At 38.1% G+C, this 27,051-nt stretch overlaps 2 protein-coding genes across 2 annotated transcripts in view; one reads left to right on the top strand and one right to left on the bottom strand.

Annotated features, from left to right (window-relative positions):
* Nucleotides 1-257: 257 nt before the first annotated feature.
* LOC121628360 (cell division control protein 42 homolog) lies at nt 258-17,871 on the bottom strand. The gene is made up of 6 exons (XM_041967399.1): nt 17,781-17,871; nt 11,832-11,936; nt 4,026-4,098; nt 3,699-3,808; nt 2,892-3,089; nt 258-1,828 (listed from the first exon to the last, which is right to left on the bottom strand). The coding sequence occupies exons 2-6, from the start codon at nt 11,934-11,936 to the stop codon at nt 1,739-1,741; spliced, it is 576 nt and encodes a 191-aa protein (XP_041823333.1). The 5' UTR covers nt 17,781-17,871; the 3' UTR covers nt 258-1,738.
* Nucleotides 17,872-24,955: 7,084 nt separating this feature from the next.
* LOC121628357 (gamma-enolase-like) overlaps nt 24,956-27,051 on the top strand; it is a 29,248-nt gene continuing 27,152 nt past the window's right edge. The window contains exon 1 of the mRNA XM_041967396.1: nt 24,956-25,183. The gene's annotated coding sequence lies outside the window, so the exon portion shown is untranslated. The remainder of the gene's footprint in view (nt 25,184-27,051) is intronic.

Below are 27,051 nucleotides of genomic sequence, written 5' to 3'. Positions count from 1 at the left end.
CTTTTAGAAGGTGCCAAAACACCTGGAAGCTCCAGTCAGGAGAAAGAAGAACAAATGGGCAAAATATGAAAAGGCTTGAACTGCTTGCTCCCATCATGACAGGATAAAAATCTGTGGACACCACGATTTAGTCAAAAACATGTCGTTTGACTAAAGCATTGGTCCTAAACCTTTTCACCATGAGGATTTTAAGCCTTGAGGCTGGTCATCCTGAGTAGAAAATATAATTTAAGGCATATTTTCTGAGGTCTGAGTGGAGTGATGCAAAAAGTTTAAGGCATTTTAGTTTTTTTTTTGTATTTAACATGAGGCCATGACGACACGAGTCACATCACATCACAGCTGATTCCTTTCATAACTCAGCTATGATCTGTGGAAAGTAACGTTCAACAATCTCAGGCTTTTTCTTTTTAAGTGGTGTCACCTGTAAAGCTTTGAAGCTTGTCTTCATGACTGCATTATTAACAAGGCAAATTTACTGTAATGGATTAACAATAAAGTCCAGGCTTAAATGAGTAATTTTTATCGGGTTCCGTCAGACATGTCACAGCTCACTGGAGTTGTTTGGTTCAGGATGTGATGTGTCAGGAAAGAGGAAAGGAAATGTTACTTCAGCAAAAACAGATTTGTGTACGTGCAACCGTGTGCGTCTCCGTCTGGACCCCCACCCATCATTTGGACACTCCCATAATTCCTATATCGGATGAAAAAAATCCAGTAGCCAACTTTGCTCATGTGAATAACAGTAAAGATGCATTGAGGCTAATTTTATTGGGGCATGCTCATAGAAGCACAAACACGTATGTTGTGCTGTAAAGTGGGAAAAAAAGAAGCAAGTAAAGCTCTAATTCTGCTTTGAACCTGAGATTTTTTTTTTTATTATTCCTAGTTTTAATATGAATGAAAGTAAATTACAGAAGCGACTGATTGTTGATTATTTGATAGTCCACTAAGCTACAGGGAATGTTTTTGTTCCACAGCTGATTCCTTCTTTTGTTTTCATGAGACAAAAGATCCATCCATGTCATACTGATACTATTTACTGACTGCACACAGAGGTTGAAATTCATTAACATAATTTTAAAACCATGTTTAAACATTTATTTCATGTTTAATTAGTCTTTTTTTTTTAAAGTCACAGTTAAGATGCCTGTAAGTTTTCGTTTTTAGTTTAATCAAGAACTCAACTGGATTTAACTGTGATTAATTTTCATTTTTCATAAAGTTATGTTGAACCAGTTCACTGGCTGTGCGTAGCTGTGAAAGTGAAAAGTGAAAGCAGGCATATAAAAAACAGGGAAATGTGTGTTAAAGACTGACAATGCAGTGCCCCTTCCTTTATTTTTCATCACTTGCAAATACATCAGTGCCTGAAAACTTACTAATTTCCTTCTCCAAATATGGAGTTGGTTTCCAGTTTGGCTACAAATGTGATTGTTTATAGTTTGTATCTTCAAGGCATTTGAGGTTCAGACTTCTCTATTGCTCAACCTGCTTCCTGGTTAGTGAGGAGTGCTGTTCAAATGTTAGTCAATATTAGGGTGAAACATATCCATTAGGAAAATAAAGCAACTGCCCGCTCCACGACACCCAAGTTAGGTCACTATGGCTGAAGGCACTGCTGAAATAGGTGTCTACATCGCCCACCCTCCCCTTGGTGCTCCCTCCCTCTGCTCATGTTGAGGTTCATCTCTTCTCCATCCACCTCTTCCTCCACCTCCTCCTGCTCGTCCAGCATCTATAGAAGGAAGCAGCGCTTTTTGGGTTTATTTTCTGGAGGTTCCAGAGCTGCCAGGATGGCTTCATCAAATACGTTCTTCAGTCCTCTCTGAAAGTCAGAAAGAGACATCGATGAGCTTTTTTTTTTTTTCCCCCACAGTCTTTAAGGACAGAGAAAGGATTGTGAAAATTCTTCTGTTTATTCTGATACTGACAAAACGAAATGCAAACATGTCTTCTTATAAGATGATTATGAGTGTGACCATAAACACAAATATCTGGCAGAAATTATTCCCCTGGTGTTGGTTGCCACAGAGAGAGTTTGTAGGCTGCTGCTGTCTTCTGCATCTCACACATTGCAGCATTTCTCACTGCAGTCCATGTGCAGCTAAATCCTATCAGTAAATGGCAGCTGAGTTGACTGTTTATCTGTTAGTGCTTTCAGACAGACACGGCTCTGGTTCTGGCTCTTTTAGAACCTCGGTGCTTTCTGACAAACCGGCCTGCGTTCACACCATTTTAACCAGAGCCAAAGCAGGAGGGCTTTGCTCCATGGAAGTACACAAAAAGCCTGAAGTTGATGGTTGAGTCGTCAGACTGCGTTTTAACCTACGGTTTCCCAAAATAAACAATAAATTCAGACGACCGAGCAAATTTTTTAGCTGTTGACTGGCATACCTGTTTCAGTTGTAGAAATAAACCGGTTCTTCTGACACCTTTGGTAGAAACAGCCTGTAATCTAATTTTAGCAACATGTTGTCACTTGTTCTGAATCTGAGGTCGCAAAACTGTAACCGTTGCAAATAACTGACGGTGGCTTTTTAGGAATGAGCTCTTCCTTGCTAGCTGCCATGTTTAGTTCCGTTTTGTGTGTGAGCGAGCAAGTGCTGAGCACTCTGTTAACTACAAAAACGCAGGTAGAGCACTGGCTATATATATATATATATATATATATATATATATATATATATATATATATATATATATATATTTATATCCAGATTTTCATAAAAGGCAATGAGTAAAACCAGCAAATTTGAATGATCTATTAAATCAGTTCAACACTCACCCCTAGTTTGAATTCACACATTTCTAACTACAAGCAGCTGTAGATACCAAACCTTGATTCTAAGTGGAAAAACAGGACAAGAGACGTTTCCCTCTCCGTGTACCTGCGTAAGAGCTGAACACTCCACATATTTGACGGCTTTGAGCTCACGGGACAGTTTCTCTCCGCTCTCACAGGTCAGGGCTCGCTGTTTGTTCTTGGCCAGTTTCTCCAGAGTGTTGCTGTCATCTCTCAGATCCACCTGAGTCCCGACCAGCAGGAAGGGCGTCCGCGGGCAGTGGTGTGAAATCTCTGGCACCCACTGTAAAAAGAAAGGCTTCGGTTCAGAGCTGACAGACTTCAACTGTAATTCCTACTACATCTACATCATTTCGCTGTGTTTGTTGTACGAGTCAGAAATCGTATGTTAACACGATTAATTTTCGGTGTACAAATGCTAAATTTAGATTCACTGTGTCTTAAGTTATTCTTTGAAGAGGTTGTCTTCAACATAATGGATTTTATTTTAATACACTTTGATCTAAGGAAAAAAAAAAACCCCCATTAGATTAACAAAGAGTAATTTTATTTAACAATTTGGCTTCCTGTTAGCAAGGCAATCAAAAGGTGACATACCAGAACCAAAGCTAAAACTTGAAAAGAAACAAGCTAGATTTCCATCCAAATATAGAACAAATTTTCACTGAATTATCAGAAAATCTGTAAAATGAAATGCACATGCTTCAGGACTGCAACAAAGAAAAGTGAAATAAGATTTAATAAAAAAGAAAGCACCAATAAAACAATGTGAGAATAACTCACCCACTAACATGATGGAAAATCTAATGAAAACTTATTTTTATATGAAAAATTTTAGATTACCCATAAAAAACAGCTATAGACACATGCTAAAGAAATTAGGTTTGCGAACCTTCTCTCTGACGTTCTCAAAGGAAGAGGGTGATACAACAGAGAAACAGACAAGGAAGACATCAGTCTGAGGATAGCTAAGGGGTCGCAGTCTGTCATAGTCCTCCTGACCTGCACAAACAGACACAAACATTCAGAGAAAAACTGGATCTACAGGTGCTACCGCAACAAGGAAATTAAAACAATTCTCTGCAGATTCGACTATTTAACTGAAGTTTCTGAGAATAAGTGGCCCAATCGATGAGTAACCCCACCACTGGTTTATTTACTGTTATTAATACCTGAATTATTTAGTGAAGAAATTAAATAAGTGTAGGCTTCTTTGTACCTGCAGTGTCAAACAGTCCTAGAGTGTATGGCTCCCCACCGATCATCACTGTCACGGCATAGTTGTCAAACACCTGGGGATGACAGGATGAGAAGATCAAACATGGGTTGGAAAATAAGCATGAAAGAAGTAGGGGGGAAAAAGGAGGTGAAAATATGAAGCACTCATAGGATCACAGACATTCTACAAAACAAATGGGAAGTAAACCTAGCCTTAAGAAGCCAGGAAGCATGGTGTTTCCTAAACTTGTGAGGAGTCACGCCATCAAATTTTTTAAGATCAACTTCAAAACATTAAGAGAACCTGAATATGCAAAAATAATCAACTAGTTCAAGAGATTTGCACTTTCTGTCTGACCCTGCATACATCAGGTTTACAGCAAGAAATTGGAATTTAGAGTTGGTTTGTCATTTTAAAGGTTACATATAATTAATGACTTTAAAAGAATCTCTAAGCAACCATACTAATATTAGGCTGACTGTAAGTAATATCAGAATGGGCCTAGGTGGCAGAAAACATAGCTTTATCTTTGATACTTGTTTAACCACAGTAATATGCTGTACATTTACACACAAAAAAACCTTGATATATATACAGTATACAGGTGTGCCAACATTAATTATGCAAAATAAAAAGCTTGACTCTTACACACCATCTGGTTTGAGCAGAATACAAATAATGTGTCAGTCACAGACCCTTCTACATAATAATGCAAATAATTTTTGTAGCTTTGTTTTTCCAGTAGCTACTTTTCTGCCTTTAACACAAGAAGCTGTGCAGAATTATATAGTAAATTATTGAATCAAGTGTGGGAAATATAGGTGGATAACTGCCCCACTTGACTCACTGAATAAATATGAGACACAAATGCATTTAAACACCTTAAGTAAAACCTAAATGTGGTTTAACCATTTTATTGACAGCAGTGTCTCCACTGCAACACAAGTAAACAAACGCAAAGCTGCCAAAGTTTCTGTCTACATTATTAAATACTGACGTAACTTTTTTCCCCCACAAGACCAAATCTTCATCCAGCCAGAAATCATGTGTCCCAGCATTATTGTATTAGGTTCAAACTAAAGTGGATTTAGACATCTTTATCACAGAGTGAAGAAAAACCAGCAAAATGAAAAATTAAAACATTTAAATTAACATGAAAGTCAAGCTGCTGTATAGGTGAACAGGCTTGTCTCTGAGCTCACTCATCCTTCCTATTTCATCACTCCCAAACCTTCAGGCTGTACAATACAAGCAGCATGGTCCCAACATGCCTGCTGAGCTCAGCTCTAAAGATGGAGGAAAACTAAGGCAGGAGATGTTGTGCCTGCATATCTGCATAGCACAGCATCAACATGCAAACCTGCTGCCGACTGCAGACACAGGTTTGGTTTTAATGCCCTGGCAGGTTCCAGTTCAACTGGATGACATGGCATGTTAGAGAACGATCTACATAAAGTAAAACATGCATGGATTCAAGCTATAATTACTTCAGTCTGATCTTTATTTAACCTGGCAGCTTCACAGTAAGTGACTTATTCTGAATTGTTTCTACCATCTTTACTTGGCATGTCTATATCTCAAAAAGTCAAACAATCCTACATTCTCTTTTCTTCCTGACAAAAATGTATCTGTAACACTGAGTGCCAAACCTTCTAGTTTTGACAGCAAATTGAGGTAACTGGTTTAAGGAATAAGATATTATCACAGGGGCTAAAAATTTGAGTGAGATATATTGAGACTTTTTGTTAGGAAGATATCGAGTGGATTACTAGAAGACTGGGTTACCTCAAGGCTTGTAACTATGGGAAGTTTTTTAGTTAAACACATTGTTTTTGACCATGATATTACCTTAACCCAGCGGTACATGTTTGAGGCAGAATCTGATCCAGTTTATGAAGGTGAACAGCACAAAGAACCACCACAAAAACAAACAAACAAAAAACAAAACAAAAAAAAAAAACAAAAACAAAACAACACACACACACAAAAAATAAAACCCATGCTTATTATCTGACGTGGGTATTGAACGAGAACTAGATCGTAAATACAAGCGGCCGAAATAAGTTTTCCCTGCAGGGCTTCCCCTTACCCTCCAGTTTACACCGGGTGTGTGTGCGCTGCGCCACGGCCTTTGCAGCTATTCACGGCCGTTTTAGTCAATAGTTGGTTCACACTATAGAGTGAGACATCGTCTTCTTTTCTTGTCTCTGCTGAGAGTTGCACATACGCAATAAAGTCCGCCAGGGGAAAAATATGGCGGCCGACCAGGGAATAAAACGGTGGCAGAGGACGTCAAAAGTCTGAAATAACTTCACGTTAAACTTACAAAATAAATTAAATACATGTGAGATTTGTAAAGCGGACCTTGTGTACCACAGAAGTACGTCTGCAATGCTCGAACATTTAAAGAGGAGGGACGTCAGACTTGCATAACAACCTCGTGCAAGATTTCAAAGCTGAAAGTGAAATAAGATCCATTTAATAATTATGAGATACATAATCCGATTGGTTGACTAGTCGTTTTAATAGTCGGTGACTAATTGACCATCAAAATAGTCATTAGTTGCAGCCCTACTGCACTCGTAGGCGCTCTGCATCTGAAATGCTTCCAGTGTGGATTGACGCGCCATGGAGGTCGAAACAAAACTGCGGCACAGCCGGAATGGAAAACACACGCACCCAATGCAAATTAGGGCTAGAGATAGGGTGAGAAGCTTGGTGATCTGGGAGTAGAGTCACTGCTCCTCTGCATTGAGAGGAGCCAGATGAGGTGGTTCAGGCATCTGGTCAGGATGTCTCCTGGAGGCCTCCCTTGTGAGATGTTCCAGGCACATTCCATAGGGAGGAGACCCCGGGAAAGAGCCAGGACATGTTGGAGGGACTACATCTCTCGGTTGGCCTGGGAACGCCTCAATATTCCCTGGGATGAGCTGGCAAATGTGGCCGGGGAAAGAGAGGTCTGGACTTCCCTGCTTAGGCAGCTACCACTTGACCTCGGACAAGTGGTAGAAAATGGATGGATGGGATGGGATTGGGTGGGTGGGTTGATGGATGGATGGATGAATGCAGATTTTGATATAATACCGGCCCCATTATGAGCACAATATTTCATATTTTTGTTTCTGTATGCCTGTTACCAGAGGATTCCACTAGACGGCACATTGGAGAACTCAGACTGCATAGAGTTGCCAAATTTCCAGGGTGTAAACAAAATGAGAAACATGGCGACAATAGAAGAAAGTTGGTATTTGGTTAATTTTGAGATTGGGCCAAAAAATTTCAACAACAGGAGAAGTATCATAGATGCATATGTACTCAGGATTTCACATATATTGAAAAGCAAATCTGGGGAGAGTCAGAGACTTGTTCTAAAACTGGATTTTTACTATGTGCTCATATTTTTTTATATTTTGACAGTGTTTATTTTATTAATTATTGTTTTTATTATTTTATGCAGAAAATAAACCATTCATACTTTCCCATTCAGACTGTATAATGTCCCTGTTTCTTTTAACATCAACAGAAATTAACCTTGGGCTTTAATCCGGCATGTTTACAATCATGTCTGGTCCAAACTGAAACTGAAATTAAGGCCGCTAAAACATCCATGCTGTGTCTTTTCTCCATCATTTTCACCACTGTAAATCCTTGGACCTTACATCTGGTTAAATATGCACTGACACTGCCCCTAGAGGTAACTTGGATATTGCAGTTTGTGAACTTGTTAATAGCATTGCTTTTATGAGGACGTGCACAAATGACAACAAAATACGGGAGGCAGCCATGATAAACAGGTGTATGTGTAATTAAAAGGAAGTACATTTTTCATCTGATGTTTCACTTTTAACTCTTACTTCAAGGGAAAGGCTGCTGGCAGAAATATTTAAATTGCTTGTAAATGTTCTGTTGTTTCAATCAAACGTTACATTTATATTCCCCCAGAACTTAGAGGCCACTTATAGGTTACTCAAATAGACCATAACGGCAGTTCTGGGTGTAACAGATTAACATTAAAACACCAGCCAGGCTAATTAGCTCTAGTTTTGACAAAAAACACTTTCTTAAATTGATGCAAAATAAAAAGGGGGTAGACATAAAGATACACAGATAATTTAGTACTATACAAATCACACGGCCGTGTTTGTTTTTCAGAAACAGACAACACGGATGAACGGTAGGTGATGATAATGTGTTTGGATGGAGCTCAGACCACAGACACTGCTGGAAACAATTAGTTCACAACAGTCGCAGTGAAAAAGAGCTGCATAGAAAAGTGCCCTGCCAGTACTTTTGTTATAGTTACAATAATTCTAGCTGTCAGCTCTGTTCAGTGCATTTACTATGTCAAACAACAGTCTGACTTAAGCTAACAAAGCCACTCCAGTTTAGCTTCATGAGGGGATGTAAAGGTGACTTGTTTCTGAGGAATAATTTCCTGGATGAGCCTTCCACTCCTAATTTCCTGATTTCCTAATTTTAGGGTGGTGGCCGTCAGCTGACAATGAGAAAACAGCTCAACAAGATGCAGCAAAATCCCAATAAAGCCAACACGAAATAGAAAACTTGCACTTATTTTCTGTGACTAATCTCTTTTTCAAACTACGGAATGTCATTATTGAAAGTGGAGAAGCTCACACTGATACCAGTAACAGTGTAAAAAAACTTAAAACTTTAATCAAATAAACTAACATAGTTTAAAATATGAGCCCAAAATTGTTTTTGTCCAGAAATACAACTTGGGGACTGCTCTAGAAGACGCCAAAGGTTTAAGGTTAAGTTCAGTGTTAAAGTCTGATCTAACAATAGGATAATGCAAGCAGGAAGAGGATGTTGTGTATGGGATTAAAAACAATGGGACAACAAACCATGAAAAAATGCCATATTTGTTGTTCACTTATGATAATGTTAAAGGGACTTAAATAGATGAAGACGTGTTGTATATGATCATGACAGCTACTTTATAAAAAGTGAAGATAAGCCATTTATTTGAAAATTCTGTGACAATGGGAAGTAGTAATAATAATATAAAGTCATTTTATAGCAAAAATGTTAAACTAAGAGGTACTCAAAATGACCTTAAAATGTCTGTTTTTCTTAATTAGTACTGAGTTCTTACTATAGAAAATGTATTTATTTAGTTCAAAGTATGCATATAATTAAAAATAGCAGAAAAATGTTTAGACTCACCTATGTTTATGCATCATGTGTTATCACAACATCACACTTGCATGCCGCGACGGGGGTTGATCTGTGATAGCACAGACTATCACGGTCACAGTCTCTACCTCCCATGAGTGCCCTTTCACCTCCTCATTAACCTCATTAAGCAAAGTAACCATGCTTCTGTCCTTTCAGTAACTGCAACAAGTTGCATCTGCAATAAAGGCGCATCAGTCCCAGCGTGACAAGGCTTGTGAAAAGGGCAAATAACTGCTGGGGAAACCAATAAGCCATAGTCTTCAAACAAGTTTGACATATCAACTTATAAAGTGATGGGAAGTCAATAATGGTAACAAGAGCAGTCAGAAACTGCTAATGTCTGCTAAGGCTGGACAAAAATGCAAATGAAAACTATTGGGACAAAATACAAGAGAAAAAAAGTAAAAGAGAAGCAGGAAAAACTTTCATGATGAGGCTCCACATGTGATACTGTTACCCAACTGCATGGATTATCTATACCAGTAAAGATCTTTTTTTTTTATTAACATGAGAACTATGTTTTGCACATTTTTGTTTGACAAGAAGCCAAAATGAAAACACCATTATCTTTTTTACTCCTTATTCTTAGTTGCTGACTAAGAGACTGTTCCTACAGCTAACACTTGCTTGGCAGCTTATTTCACATTTGCTGCAGAGGCAGGGAAAGTGACGGGTAATGTAAGGATGAATGAACGTCACTGTTCAAAATTACAAAAGTAATTGTGAAAGGTTTGTACCCTTTCTCAAAAGCAGAAGATCCACATGCTTTAGAAAAAACAACAAAAAAAAAGGCTAAAAACAAAACTGCTATACCACTACATTAATGAAGTGGTAAAAACCCCCCAAAATGGAAACTTTGCATAATGCACAAAGCAAAATATTGTAGTGGTTTGCAGAGTACCAAAAAGATAAAAGTCAGAAATAGTGGAGAGGATAGAGATGACAAAGATAGACAGCCAGGCAAGAAGAGGAAGATAAAGATGAGTCAGCAATCTTCTGATCAAACTGTGCTGAGAGGGATGGGGTACCAACAGAGAACAGTAGAGAATTTACTCATCAATTTTCAGCCACCAGTCACTGATGCTGCCAATCAGATATGTCAGACATTTCCAGCAGGACGACCCTGCCTGTCAACAACAGTCAGCTTTTTCTGGCTGTCACAAACCAAAATGTCAGAGTTTGAGTTGGGATGAGACTCTGGACAACATTTTGTATCAGATAGCAGAATCAAACTTTAATTTAATTAAAAAGGGTTTAAAAAAAGCAACATTTAGAGAAAGCAATTTGGTGTCTTTTGTTTACATTTCTACAGTATCGTCCTGTAAGACAGAGCCATGTTCTCATATCTTGAGGCCATCTTTTCTTTATATTCTGCGTCCCAGGAGCTAGACTTTCTTGTGTTCTTTTAAAGTGGTCGTAAGTAATACTTCTCAAGGCTTTGAGGGTCTGCCAAAGATTTTCTTTTGACATTGGCTGTTTTTTCACACATTTTCAGTCCATCCTTATAAGGAATGCATTTTGTTTGTTAAGCTACTCAACACTGACCTAAGAATAATTCAAGCATAAAAAAGGCACCTTACTTAATGAAAGAACCAGTGTTGTATCTACACGTAACAGACAACTCAGCAAAAGTTTTTGGCTTTGTTATTAGAATATATATATGTTTGCGAAAATGGCTGTATGTATGTACAAAGCAATCTGCAGTATCTAAACAGTATTGGTAAGTGATGTACTTAAGAAGAAAAGAAAGGTAATACATATTAGGGTTGGCCGATTAACCGAATTTTAATCACAATTACGATCTGGGTTTTCAACGATCATAAAAATGAAATGGTCTGATTTTTTTTTGTCCTTCGCAGTTTCCTCTTGTCCTGTTTTCAGTTGCAAATCGAGCACCATTGGCATTGCAGCGCTCTACTGCAGACTCCTCCCACAGCTCCGACTGCTTTAGTTTCATTCAGCGCGAGTTGCAAACACCTCGCCAGTTAAGGGCTGGACACACGGGAGGCGACGACGCTCCTTCTCCATCATTCTACAAAACTTGCGCAAGGAGGCGAAAATCGCTGCCCTCCTCGACATTCGTGCATGTGCAATGTTTTGCTTTAATTTTGATCGTAGTTTTGAAGCAGCAGCCGGATGCCGGAATTAATTTAAAGCAGAATGAACATATACATGATCAAGGAATTATTTAATTAGGATTTAAAATTAGAATAAACCAGCCACTTCATATTTAAGTTTAATGGTCATTTTCATTTGGAGTTAGACTTTTACAATTGCAATATAAATCTTTTTAAAGAGGATATAATTTTTATTCTGAACTCTAGGGCAATTATAACTCATGTAAACGTGGCCACTGTCATGCCCATCTCCTGTTACATAGGCTGTAGTTCCAGCAAAGAATTATTTGTTACATGTCTGTTAGTCCAGACACTAAACAAGTATCACTTCCTGTGTGGCAGGAAAGAGCTTTGCACTGGGTGTTGAAAAGAGTAAAGAAAAGGTCCTGCCACTTTGTGTTTGCCAAATACTCCTCTCATGTCAGTTAACATCACTTCAATGCAATCTGAGAGGACTGTTGATTTGTTAGCGTTATCAAAGCTTACTTACCGTGGGGACGTATTCAGAGGGAAACTTGTTGGTCGTGTAGGAGATGAGAAGGCAGGTCTTCCCGACAGCGCCGTCACCCACAACCACACACTTAATAGTCTGCATCTGAGGAGGAAGAATGCAGGAAATTGAGGAGGAGCACAAGGGAGAGATCAGGAACAAAACGGGCAGTGAAGGTGAGACAGGGTGCTGAGGAAGTCTTTGTCTGAGGAAGTCCCTGCTTATCAACACAATCGCACTACATTATTTGGTAGCATCTGAAAATGCTTGTATTGTGAGTAAATCTAGTGCTTCTCAAAGAAATATGTCGGCAACATGAAGCCGTAACCATATGCTCCAGTGCAAGAGCACAATTCACCAGCATCTACCGTACGCAGATGCTACAGGAATATAAATATAAATCCAGCTTGTGCGAGGTACATTTTCCACATACAGTGAAAATAACATAACAGATCACATACTTAATTTAAAAAAAAATATATATATATATATATATATACACAAATAACAGTTTGATAAATTTAATATGAAGAAGTGGTATTTTCTTCAGCTTCCATTAATTGTTGCCATATTTCACAGAACTATGTACTTTGCATATAATCAACAACATTATAACAACAGGACAAGGTTTTCTGTTAAAACTCTATAAACACTTATATATCACTTAATATAATGTCCAATCTTAGATTTTTCCACAGGTATGTGTAAATCAAATCAAATCAAATCAAATTTTATTTATAAAGCGCTTTTCATGCAAAGGCAACACAAAGTGCTTTACATAGTATAAATGCATATTAAAATGAAAAAAAAGAAAATCACAGAACAAAAACAATAAGCCCTTTACACACCCAGTTATGTGACAGATTAAACACCTCCCACCCCCCCCCCCCCCCTCACCCATCCACACACACACACACACACACACACAAACTCTTAATATCTGTCTTTGGCTTGGCGCTGCTGTGAGGAAACGGCATTTTTGGGGACCCATTTACACCAGGAGCCAGTCAAGCCATGTTTGCAGAGGGCAGACGAAGCAGGCTTGACTCCCAGAGTTTAGGATCCCCATAAAGAAACACTGGAGTTAAAAATGTTAAAAATGTTAAAACAGTTAAAACAACGATAAAATAGGGAAACAGTTAAGAAGCTATAATAAAATATAATAAAATAAAATAGATAAATGAGACAGATAAGATAAGATAAGATGAGATAAATAACAGAAAATGAATAAAGTCAAATCAAAAGGCTAAACTAAAAAGGAAGGTCTTGAGCCTCTTCTTAAAAACATCAACAGTCTCTGCAGCCCTGAGGCTCTCTGGCAGGCTGTTCCACAGTTGAGGACCAAAATGATGAAACGAGGCCTCACCGTGTGTTTTAGATCTAACTTTGGGAATAGTTAAAAGGCCGGTACCAGAGGACCTCAGGGTCCGCGAGGGCTCATAATTTGAAAACAAGTCAGATAAATAAGAAGGCCCAAGACCATTACGACATTTATAAACAAGTAAGAGAACCTTAAAATCAATCCTGAAGCGCACGGGGAGCCAATGCAGCGATTTTAAAACCGGTGTAATGTGTTCCCGCCCCCCGGTCCTCGTCAGAACTCGTGCTGCCGAGTTTTGCAGTAACTGTAAACTAGAAATAGTCTTTTTGGGAAGACCAGAGAGCAGGGCATTACAATAATCTAGCCTGCTGGAAATAAAAGCATGCATTAGCACCTCCGTGCTGGCAAGAGAGATAAATGGGCGAACTCTGGCGATGTTTTTAAGATGATAAAAGCCTGTCTTTGTGACATTTCTGATGTGTGAAATAAAATTCAGCTCAGAGTCGAAAAGGACACCCAGATTTCTCACACACTGAGAGGGTTTGAAGTTTTTCAGTCTGCAGGAAATTATCTCTCTCTTGTCTTCAGGACCGATGACTAAAACCTCAGTCTTGTCCTGGTTGAGCTGCAAGAAATTCACTGCCATCCATGACTTTATGTCTAAAATGCAGTTTAAAAGGGTGTTAACTGGCTCTAGGTCATCAGGAGACACGGCGATGTAAAGCTGTGTATCATCAGCATAGCTGTGAAAGTCAATGCCGTGTCTCCTGATGACGTCCCCAAGTGGCAACATGTAAAGATTAAAAAGTATTGGGCCTAAAATTGAGCCTTGGGGAACCCCACATTTTATGTCATAGATTCCTGAAGAGCATGTATCCATACTCACCAAGAACTTTCGATCAGCCAGATAGGAGTAAAACCAGTTAAGAACAGTACCTGAGAGGCCCACCAGACTTCTCAGTCTGTCTAATAAAATCTGGTGGTCCACTGTATCAAAAGCAGCACTAAGATCAAGTAGCACCAGGACATTAAGTTTCTGAGAGTCCAAATTACGTCTAAGGTCACTGACAATCTTTAAAAGGGCCGTCTCGGTACTGTGGTTTGTCCTAAAACCAGACTGATACTTTTCTAAAATGTTGTGTTCGTTTAAAAACCCATGTAATTGAGTATAAACAACCTTTTCTATAATTTTACTTAAAAATGGTAGATTGGATACAGGTCTGTAGTTGTCAAGGATGTTGCAGTCTAAATTACTCTTCTTCAGAAGAGGCCGCACCACAGCTGTTTTACAGGCAGATGGGAAGACACCTGTCTGAAGAGAGCAGTTTACAATTTTTAAAAGCTCAGACTCGAAGAAACCATAAAATGTTTTTAAAAGAGATGTGGGAATGGGGTCTAAAAGGCAGGTTGTTGGGTTTAGCTGGGAGAAAACTCGACCAAGCATCTCTGCATCAACCAGGACAAAACTCTCCAGTGTTTCTTTGGCTAAAAACAATGCTTCAGATCTGTTAAAACTAAAATTTTGTTGTGATACAAGACTGGATCTAATAGCATTGATTTTACTTCCGAAGTGACATGCAAAGTTCTCACATGCGTTGGCTGATGGCGACATGGTGGACTTGTTACCCCCAATATTTATTAAAAGGTCAATGGTTTTAAAAAGGAATTGGGGGTTGTTTTTGTTATCTGTAATTAGGTTTGAGAAGTATTGTGTTCTTGCCTCTTTAACAGTTTTATTGTAATTTTTGAGTTGTTCACGTAAGATTTCATAATGTATTGTGAGTTTGGTTTTTCTCCATTTTCTTTCAGCTCTCCTGCAGCCTTTTTTCAATTTTCTAATTTCTTCATTTCTCCATGGAGTTTTTGATTGTGTTTTTAATGTTTTTGTTTTAAGTGGAGCTACTGAGTCAATGGCAGATGCCAGTCTTCTGTTAAAATTATCTACAGTAAAATCACATGGTGCAGATAAAATCTGAGCAGGAGTTCGATTTAAAATGTCAATAAAATTTGCAGCCACTTCAGAATTAATATACCGTTTCCTCACAGTTCTCACCGGGGCCTGCCGCTTGCTAAAACTGGTGATGTTAAAAAATACACAGTAGTGGTCTGACACAGCCAGGTCAACAACAGAGGACACACCAGTGGACAGGCCGTAGGTTATGACCAAGTCCAGGGTGTGTCCCCTGTTGTGTGTACACTGTGTGACGTACTGCTTAAAATCCATATTATTTAAAAGGTTTAAAAATTCACTGGTATGGGGATTACCACTATTGTCACTACAGTGAGGACCAAAGTAGTGGATGTATGAATGACTGAAAGCTGTCCCTTTAACAGACAGATGTCAGAAAAGTGCTACAGATTATATGTAAGGGCACTCTGTTGTTGGACTAAATGATCATAAGAACTTTGTTTAAAAAAAAAAAAAAAAAAAAAAAAATCCTGTTCTTCCTCTGCTTGTCCTGTGTGTTTCAGTAACATATAAACAACCTTGAGCTGTAAAGCCTGTATGTATCAGGTGGCAGCCTCAATGAAGCGCCACGAGTGGCAGCGAGTGCGAGACAGTAAACAATATTTACTACACACTGCAGATAGAACCTGTGACCACTCAGACGCTAAGCAGCTCCCATACCCAGGCTGCTGCCTCATTAAGAGGGACAACAGTAAAGGGCTATGGGCTGCCACTTCATCACTGGGTCTTTGTTTGGACCATTTGGCTGTGGCAGCATTCAGCTGAACTCTGATGAGTCAGGGACAAGGTAACTGGTCATGGCCCGCATGCACGATGCCACTCATTGTATCAGAAGAATTTATTCGTCAGTGGTCATGTACACACACACACACAAACAGTTCTGGTGACAAGCATGTTTTTCAATGCACTGCTATTTCTTGTACACACTGTTATCGGCAATATCAAGTTGGTCCTGTTTTGCTATCAGCTGTCTTGAGCAATACATCAAATGACACCAGGCAGTTCTTTGTTTTCTTTTTTAAAACCATTTTTCTTTTCACCATTACCATTATGTTAAATTTTTATCACAAGCTACTAAGTCAAACTAATATGTTCAGTAAATGATGATAAAAAAAAAGTGCAGTTTTTCGATCTTTTGTCAAGTTTGTTGCTTTGAGGTGTAAATCATTTGAAAGTATGTAGTCCCTGTTATGCTTTAAATATACAAGCTATTAAGTGTAAGAACAATGCCTGTTGATGCAACATATGATATAGCACAGCCATAATAGTTTCCATTCACGTTTGTACAATCTGCTGGAAAAAAATACCATATTTCCGTCACATATGTACATAGTTAAATGTTCCTTTGTCACCCCATTTTCCTTAGCAGTTTAATGGCAGCAGGAAATAAGAGCTTTACTTCTGATAATTCAGTGACTGCATTTGATTAAGTTCAAGTGACAAAAGCAAATCTAAACAAACCTACAGACTCTCCTTTCAAAAGATTTTTTCTACACTGACAAGTATGTTTGTATGTTCCAAAACTATTATTAGGTTTTGATTTTAAATGCTTGCATACATTTACATAAAGTTTATATATTATAAATAAAAATATTTGAACTAGTTTCAATTTCAAGCAATCATGGCAGACTCAAAGATTTTCTCATGGACAATAATCTTAACATCTATTGGTTTTGGGTTGTTTATCAAAGAAAAGAAAAAAAAGAAAACAATGCCATTAAATGGACTAGTCTTTAAATGGAATTCTTTTCTCACATTTGGATTTAATTTTAGGCAAACATGATTAAGAAAGAAACTGATAATGACAAACACTGTGAGCTAGGAACATCATAGCATGTGGAAAACCCAAATACAATAATCCAGCTGACAGAAAAACATTGCTGATGAAATAGTGAAACAGGACAATGTTTGAGTTCACCATAACAAAAAATAAGCAGGCCCTAACAGTTTATATATAATGTTAAAACAAACAAAAAATTAATTATCAAAGCAGTTGTACTATAGTTATGTTACTGCCAACAGGAAAATAAATGAATAATAATTTCTTTGATTTTTTTAGTCACTTCCGCATAGAAAGCCTACATTTACAGACTTCTCGGTTTCATCGTGGGCCAGCTCGTGAGTCAGTAAGCTGGAAGAAATCAAGGAGGTATCAAACCACAATCGTAACAGCCGTTGGCACTTTTTTTCTTTTCTTTTTTCTCTCTCTCTTTCTATTGTAACTGTCAATTGTTCATGCTGCTAAAAGTTGAAGAAGCTTGCTAACCTAAGCTAGGTTGGAAGCTAACGTAAAGTTACATCCGCCAGACCCCCACCCACAACAAAAAACAACAGTTTAAACCATTCACATATAGGTGTGACAGCTTAACAACATATTTAAATCTATATATAATAGTGCCATAAAGACTCAACTCCACAGTCGTACTGGTTTAGCAAAATATGCAACCGGCAACTTTCGACTGAGATTTAAGAGCCCTACTAGCCTAAAGTTAGCTAAAGGAAATCATAATCTTGACAGCTGCCGGTTAACAGAATTAGCTGTCAGCAGGCTAACAATCAAAACCTTCACAGTAGAAAAAGTTGTTCCAAGTTATATTGCTGTTCCTATGTGTACATTTTTCGTGGGTAAATCACAGTAAATGAGTCTGACACCGCTTACCTTTATGACACACCGCTGCTGGAGCGCAGGAAATGTTGTGGTGTGTTCACTTGCTTCTGGTTAACTGCCTGTCCGCCCCTACGGAAATCGGAAATGTGAAGTCATGTTCAAGACACCTCGGATGTATGAAGTTGGTGTTTTGTATCCATGTTTTTTAGAAAACAGAAAAGCCATAGATAGATAGATAGATAGATAGATAGATAGATAGATAGATAGATAGATAGATAGATAGATAGATAGATAGATAGATAGATAGATAGATAGAAAGATAGATAAAGGATACCAATGTTCAAGCACATGAACATCTATTATTTGTTTTCGTTAAAGCAGGCATGTCAAACTGGTCCAGCAAAGGGCCGTGTGGCTGCAGGTTTTTGTTCCAGCCAGCCAAGAGCACACAGTTTGACCAATCAGCTGTCTGAAGACTGAGATCTGTTGATTGAATCAGTCAAATCTGGTGTGCTGCTGCTTGGTTGGAACAAAAACCTGCAGCCACACGGCCCTTTGCTGGACCAGTTTGACATATGTGCGTTAAAGACATTTGTGGCTAGTGGTGGAACATGTGACATTGAAAAAAAAAATAATAATAAAAAACAACAACAAAAAACAAAACAAAACAAAACAAAACAAAACAAAACAAAACACACAAATAGAAAAAAGTATAATTTCTTATTCCTAACACTGAGGTTTATTTGTTGAATCTGTCTTATTTTAAAAACTAACCCAACCAGCTGTACCCAGACTGAGAACTAACTCAAGTGAACAGTCTTTATGTCTTTAAAACATTTATCATACATTAACTCATTCACTCAGTCAAATGAATGTGTACAAGTGTAATCAGAAGGTGCAAACAATACCAGCAAGAAAGAAGATAATTAGATTATTCCAATCTAGTTGCATTACATAACTAAAAATATGCACATACCCTCACTGGATGCATATACATTGTTTCAGTTTAAAAAGGTAAATTTGAAAACTTGTTTTTATTATAATACATGGGCAAGTTTTACCGTATTCAACGGAAGTGCAAAGGAAAAAAAAGCAACCATAAAACAAATAGCAAGTTTGCAAAAATTAACAGTTGGGTCTACAATTGACATTTACACTGAATACTGCAATACACAATTATATTTTAAACAATAATGTTATTAAAAGTGTGTGGTGTATTGTTGAAAGTGTTTTTTTTTTTCTCAAACGGTCCTTGAATGCAGCATCAGAGCTGCTCAGAAAACAGATTGTGAGGGTTCATTTTAGAAGTAAAGTGTGATGCATGTTTCTCCGTTTCTAAAATTTAATTGTTAAATATTTACATTATTATTGACTGTATGTATGTTAAACTGACTCTTCTATCACAATCATAATGACTCATGAATTCAAAACATGACGCAATGAAGGGTGGGCGAGTTCCTCAGTGCCCAGCAGAGGGAGATGAAATGCAAAATGTCAGTGTTTGCAGCATTAAAGAGCAACATTGCCCATAGTGTAGTAACAATTCAGATGCGTTGACACATCCAGAGTACTGTGTTATTCTTTCATCTCGACCTTAGTGAGCTTGTTCCACCCTCATCTTCTTTAGACATCTCCAAAGTTTGTGTTTTTGTTTGGATTCACTTAATATGCTCATAATAATTATCCCCTTAAGTCTCCTTTTGAGTAATTATAAAGCAAGAAAAAAATATTCATGTCCAAAACATCTAGCATATTATCACTTAAATTGGAAAAAATACGGATCAGATTTTGAAAGGTGTGGGCTCAAGACTTGGATTCAGATTTATCTTTTAAAACATACAAATAAAACATTAACTATAGAAATTAAATAATAGATAAAGTTTCTAATGATCTGAACATTTTGTGACCTCCTCTTGTGATAATTACTTATGTAGAATGAGAATGAAATCCAAAACACACATGACAAAGTATTCACAATAACAGACTCCCTCTGTACTGTATTTAATAGGGTTGAATGTGTTTGTTTTGGCTCGCCTGGCTGCAGTTTGTGCTGTAGATGGAGGGGTAGTTTGCTGAGGGAAAGGCTAGTTGACCTTCAGTGTAACGCAGCAGAAAATGAAATAATTACAATGCAAGGCACTTCTCTGTTACCCTCTCCCTGCGGATGGCCTTCTCTGTTTCTATCTTCACGAGCATTTCATCGCACTCTGATCTTCTCGCTGTTCTTTTATCTTGGTTTTCTCTTTGTTGCTTCATGCTTCCTATCATCCCTTGTCATGTCTTCATTTCTTTTCCACTCCACTCACATGTGTTTGTGTGTGTGTGTACAACAGTCACTCAGCTGTGGCTAACCAGGGGGATGGATGTCAAGGACGTTGTGCTGCATGTCTTCCAAAGATAATCCCATTAAATTCAGGAATTTAATTATAGATTATCTCACACACTCACACACATGCATGCCCACACATAAGCACATCCTGATTTATGCACCTGTCTTTGCATGCACATGCACACAAATACACATAAACCCAAACAAACAAATGAAAAAAATAATAAAAATAACGTACAAACACAGAAATGTATAAAATAACAAGATAAAATGAATGCATGCAAGCAAAGATGCATCATCTTACACACATACACTAAAAACATGGAGGCATCACCCCTTTGCCCTGTCAATGTGTATCAGTGTCACCCCCTAGTCGGCATTAACAACTTCACCAGTCTGTTTTAGAGCAGCAAGGACACAGTTGAACATGATTCTGCTGTGAACAAAGGAGGTACACTGAAATTAGTCACCACTGAAAAAAAAAGAAAAAAAAAACTAATTTGCATTCAGACCAATGAGGTTGAATGCACATGAATTTTCAACAAATTAAGAGCAGTGTGCTGCAGAACAAAGTCTAAATGCTGTTTGAAAAGCATTTATATACCAATAAATCATATAGATTAACCTCACCACCTTGTTTAGGTTGTGAAAGACCTGGACCCTGTCCTCATGGAAATTTGACAAATGGTAGGATGTACTCTGATCAGGTCACCAGTCCGTCACTGGGCTAACACAGACACGAAACTGTGCATCCAGTGGTCAATTTAAAATGACCAATTAACCTAACCCACATGCTTTTGGAATATGAGAGGCAGAGCTATTAAAGGTACATTGTGTAAGAATTTGTGATGTCTAGTGGTAAAGATGACCAGGGGAATGTATTCAGTTGCCAAGCACAGTTGTGAATGAATGATGGCTGTCAGGAGCTAAAATTCATCCACAACATAAACATGTTTTCATCTGTCAGTGGATCCAGTGGTCTCAGATGCAGCGATGACTGGATTACAGGTAGCTACTACAAAATGGTGTACATGTGTACTGTCTTCTACGTGTATTTTAAAGATGCACTACATAACTATTCCAACCTTAAAACTCTGAGTTCCAGACTCGTTTAATGGCACAATGACTTCTATCATGTGTATTTCTGGAACTGTCACTGCCCAGCAGCATCCTGAGGCTGAGAACCACACATTTTCTTCAAGTCACTTGCTAGCAAGTGGATAGAAACACATCAGCTGATGCTCACTGTGGTTGATTAAGCAAAGAAAAGCAAGAAGACATAGAATGAAGAGAGTAAAAGAAAGAGTCAAGCTAGGACTTTCTTTTACTGACTAGAGAGATCTCACAATACAAGTAGGATACAACATGGATGCCGCTAAGGGTCGCATCACTGAGAAAATCCACATGAATTCTGTAGTGCATCTTTAAGCCATTACTTATCCCAAGTGGTGCTCTAACACAACTAAGCCAGTACTGCAGTTTTTAAGCTCAGAGGGTCCTAACTTCACAGACAGACATGTTTGTCCATAAAGAGAAACCACAGTAAAAAGCCACCACTGCACCACTGACCATTACACTGCCATCCAGATCTTCTTTAAGATATCTAACTTACAGCTATAGCTGAAATCTCCCAATGTAGACATGCAGATTTCCAAAAACAACAGCACATTCACCATTGTAAATCAACGAACAGCCAGTTACTATGGCAACAACACTTTTATTTCATTCTATTTTAAAATTTCATGCTGACTTCAGGTTTTTGATGGAGTACAGAAACAAAAATATCAAAGAAGAAATAAAAACAACAGTATGTAAAAAGACCCCCCTCCCCCCCCCAAAAAAAAACAAAAAACAACAGATAAATAAATAAAATAAAATAAATAAATAAATTAAACCCAGAAAAATCAACTGCAGTAATGCACACCTTCTAGTTTAAACACACTGCAGCTACTGTGGGATTTTAACACTTTGCCCCTGTGGGTGACAGGCAGAGAAAATGGCATTTTTGGAATAGCAGGATAAAAGTCTGCAAGTCATACTTTCATCTTGTTTTTGTTTTCCCTCCAGTATTTTAGTGACAAGGTAAATAAATAAATAAACTGGCATTTCTTTGACTATAATCTTTTTCCTCATTTACTGTAGACTGCAACCATTACCATAATCTTGTTTTTGGAGGAATGATCCATTCAACTGTCCTACGGCATGCAAAACCAAAAATGCTGAGTTATAAAGTAAGACACCAAATTTGATTTGACATTTGTTTTAGGTATTACTACGCCGTTACTCTATAATAGTGTACAGTCAGTAAAACATTATAAATGTTCTTTTATTTCCTTCATTATTACTGTTTTTATGATCACTGTTATACTGTTGGCATTTAAAGAAATACTGTACCTTCACATCACTGCCTTCGCTTGAATGTTGCTATAATTATTACTGTAGAACTTACCCACTGGGACTTGTTTTTATTCTCTTAAATTTTATTCATATTCTTGAGAATCTTCATATTTTTAAACTTTGATTTGCAGCAGTGATAACTGGAATTTCTCCAGTGAGGGACAAATAAAGGACTATCTTACTGGATGTTAACATGACAACATGAGTTAAGGACTCAGATGTGTAAATTAGATGAATTATCCCTGCGATCAGATCAAAATCAATCAATAACTTCTGAAGATTATTCTGTATTTTGTTTGCTAATGTTCCCACAAGCTCATCTTTACTTTGTGCTAGTGGAAGCATGAACTGAGCTGTAATACACAGGAAATCAGATGACCTGATTTACTGTGAAATGTGGTGGGCAGTGTGTTTGAATGAGAGGGAACAAAAATATCTGGGTAAAGAATAGCTCAAACTAATCCGCTGGTTTTCACTTATTTATTATTATTATTTTTTTAATCTGGGTCTTTTTTATGAGAATAGGTAAAAACTCTCCATAAAGTCCATGCAGCAGGGCTATAAAAAAAAAAAAAAAAAAAAATCCTAAGGTGTTTTGATCCATTTTCTTTTTTTAATATTTTTATCCCGGGTGGATCATCCAGATGGAATACAAAAAAATAAGTAAATGATAAGTAATAAAAGTGTGCACCATGTGGGTACAGACTTGTAGAGACATCCATCATAATTATAAAAAACAAAACTTCTTTAGCTTCAGTTTTACAACTTATTTTGAATCATGTGCTTACAGCTAAGAAAACATGTAATGATTTTAAAGGAGGTTAAATCAAGGACATGCTGTCATCCAGGAAGAAAACAACAATAAACAAGGCAAAATATTCCCCTGTTACACGATTAATTGGTCCACGTTTGAATTTAAGATGTTTCATGAGCCACAAGCTACACAAGTATTAAGAGTTAGAAATATCAAACCACAGATTGATAACTCAATGAGACAAATCAAGTTCAGTTACTGTTAATAAATTTGTTTGGTGGGGAGCAGTGTTGTGTGAAGCATTTTGGCTAAGAATATATTTACTGTACTTTAAATACATAAATGCGTTGTTATTGTGGCTGCTTGGAGTATTTTGAATTTGTTTGAAGCATAATTTGTGTATGGACTCAAAATTAATTCTACACACTTGCAAACTCCAGATGTGAGTAACTGCTAGGGGCAGTGTGGGGGACAATTTGACCAGATTTAAGGTCACAGAGTCAGCAGTGGTAAAAATGACAGAAAGCCTGGAAGATGAGACGTGGCATGCTCGGTTTAGGAGCCTTACACACCATCTATGATACTGCACCTATCAGATTTTTCTGCCACAATCTCAATATTAACCAAACACTCGTCTGTTGTTGCAATGTTTATAGTTTTGTTTACAACCTACAAATGTTGCAGCTCCAGTCTGCATCCTCTAATTTGCCCCTTAGAGGAATCTTCTGGTAACAGGCATAAAACACAAGCAAATCTGTAAACAACACCACTCATGACATAACTGGTTTACCTATGCAAATATGAGGTTAAAAAAAAAGAAAAAAAAACAAGCATATTGTTGACCTTAGTCAGCATCTTAACTGCAGGAAACAACAGTCAGATCACCTTCAGCTGGGGAAACAGAAGGTTTCTGTTCAATGAAAAGCTAAAAGCCACTCGGAAGGAGGCCATTAGAGGTGTCATTTTTTTGTCATTTAGATCTATAAATATTTTATTGTGGATATTGACACCATGTTTGTACTGTTTCACACAGTTACATGTTACACAGGCCCAGAATGTGTAACATGTTGTGACATCGTGTAGTAGCATGAATGATACTGAGAAACTGTAGTACAAAAAATAAACAGCTATCCATTGCAAAAGTGCACAAATGTAGCAAAATGAAAAATTATTTCTAATGCTTATCTAATATCTATATTTATTAAAATTACTTATGTTTCTTTCCAATACTCCAAACTGAGCATGCCTATAATTTATAAAAACTTCTCACAACCTAATAAAATAAAATAAAATAAAATAAACCATTTTTCTCAAGGTTACAAGGAGCATTAGCAGCACGTTTTACTTTCAATGGAGTTTGAATGCTGCCTTATTTTCCATGCGCTTGTAATTAAAGTACACCCTCATCCTAACCATTACTTGTCAAACCCCAACACCGACAGCTTACCTTAAACCAAGTGTTTTAGAGGAATTAAAATTCATAACAGAACTTCCTTTTTGGCCACAAAATATACCCTATTTCCACAAATATAACTATTTTCACAGATTTACGTCCACTTTGTGTTTTAGTACACAAAGCTTGATCATGTCGGAGAGTGGTGAAGAAGGTTGGATTATGTAACTGTATATCGGCTGAACCCCACTGCAGCACCAGAGAAAGGCAGGGACACACTGAGAGAAAGAACAGATCCTTTCGTCATCTTTTTTTTTTTTTTTTTTTACCTCCACTGTTGTGTCGAGCCTCTGCACCCCTTCCTTATCCCTCCATCCAAACTCTCAGTCCATCTTCTGCTTTTTAATTAACCCTCCTCTCCCTCTCTCCATCTCCCCTCTGAGTCATTTCCCCTCCCCCCTCTGTCACACATTTCCCCCCTCCTCCCCCCCTCCTGTTTTCCTCTCCCTCTCATCGCTCTCTCTCTCTCCAGTATTTTCTCGGTCGCCGTGAAAGGCAGAACGCACACACACAGGCAGCAGGTAAAGGCAGGAAATCATCTCTTACTCAATTCTTCTGCTCCTGAGGGTTTTGTCTGTCTCCATCATTGTTTTTGTTTCTGTGTTTGGTTTTCATTGTATCATCATGCTTAGAGGATGTGTAGTGGAGACAGAATGCAGAAGGATGCAGGTTATATGTGTGAGGCTGAAAGATGCTCTAGGTGTTGCTGTGTTTGCTTCTTGCATGTTAAGAAAATGGCTGTCAAGTCCAATTAGAGTGTGAAAAGAGACAGGAGAGCATACATGTCTGTGTGTCTTCACTGTACATGCACAAGGTGTCTACGTGTCAGTTTAAGGTGATACTGTGTGTGGATGGCTGTGGTCAGGCTTAATGGCTGACAAAAATGTGTGTGTGTGTGTGTGTGAAAGAAGGAAGGAAACGATCTGAGTGTATTTAGTATAGATGTGCATGAGAAAATGTTGCAGTCAAATGTGTGGGTTTTTATTTTTATATGGATGCACATAAATGTGTGTGTGTGTGTGTGTGTGTGTGTGTGTGTGTGTGTGTGTGTGTGTGTGTGTGTGTGTGTGTGTGTGTGTGTGTGTGTGTGTGTGTGTGAAATGCAGTTTTAGGTGTTCATGTTTTTGTTTGTGGTGGAATGGTTTGTTTATGTGTGTAGTGACAGAAGAAATGCACATCATGTGTGAGAACACAGATTTAATTGGTATATCAATTATGTGTTGTATGTGTGTGTTAGATGGTGATAACATAGAAAGGAAGATGTGTGTGTGGTGTGTGTGAGAAAATGATTCACTGCATAGATTTCCTCTGACTTTTGTAAAATGGCTGTCAAGTGTATGTGTGTGCTCATGTGCTCATGTGAGTCTTGACTGCAGTAACATTGTGTTTGTGTGCGTTTGTATGTGTGTGTGTGTGTGATGGGATCATGCGGTGAATTATGGTCCAGTCCTTGGGACATGGAGTGTGTTTGTTCATGGGGCAGGATTAAGTATGAATATGAGTCTCTGTATGGTCACATCTGTATCAATAAACATCTTTCAAGCAGAAGAAATCACATCCTGGTCTGAGCAGCTCAGACACTGCAGGGAGATCTCTGTTTCAGTCTTGCTTAAAGTTTTTCCCAATTCTATATGTGTGGCAAGTTTGTTGAGGAGACCAAACTGGGCAACTATTTTCTATCTTAAAATACATGAAAACAGAAAAGCCTATCTGTCCATTCTTCCTTTATTGGAAGAAGCATTATATATAATGAATGAATGAATGAATGGATGGATGGATGGAAGGAGGGATTAATGGATGGATGGATGGATGGATGGATGGATGGATGGATGGATGGATGGATGAATGAATGGATGGATGGATGGATGGATGGGTGATGGATGGATGGATAGATGGATGGATGGATGGATGGATGGATGGATGGATGGGTGATGGATGGATTAATGGATAGATGGATGGATGGATGGATGGATGGGTGATGGATGGATGATGAATGGATGGATTAATGGATAGATGGATGGATGGATGGATGGATGGATGGATGGATGGATGGGTGATGGATGGATGGATAGATGGATGGATGGATGGATGGATGGATGGGTGATGGATGGATGGGTGATGGATGGATTAATGGATAGATGGATGGATGGATGGATGGATGGATGGGTGATGGATGGATGATGAATGGATGGATTAATGGATAGATGGATGGATGGATGGATGGATGGATGGATGGGTGATGGATGGATAGATGGATGGATGGATGGATGGATGGATGGATGGATGGATGGATGGATGGATGGATGGATGGATGGATGGATGGACAGTATTTACCCAGCCCCCGAGCAGCTGTTGTTTATTTTTTGGAGTGGAGTTCCTTTAGTGCTAC

The sequence above is a fragment of the Melanotaenia boesemani genome, chromosome 17, assembly GCF_017639745.1.
Source record: "Melanotaenia boesemani isolate fMelBoe1 chromosome 17, fMelBoe1.pri, whole genome shotgun sequence".
Classification (NCBI taxonomy): domain Eukaryota; kingdom Metazoa; phylum Chordata; class Actinopteri; order Atheriniformes; family Melanotaeniidae; genus Melanotaenia; species Melanotaenia boesemani.
The sequence above is the reverse complement of the archived record's forward strand: the minus strand, read 5'-3'. Positions and strand labels throughout refer to the sequence as shown.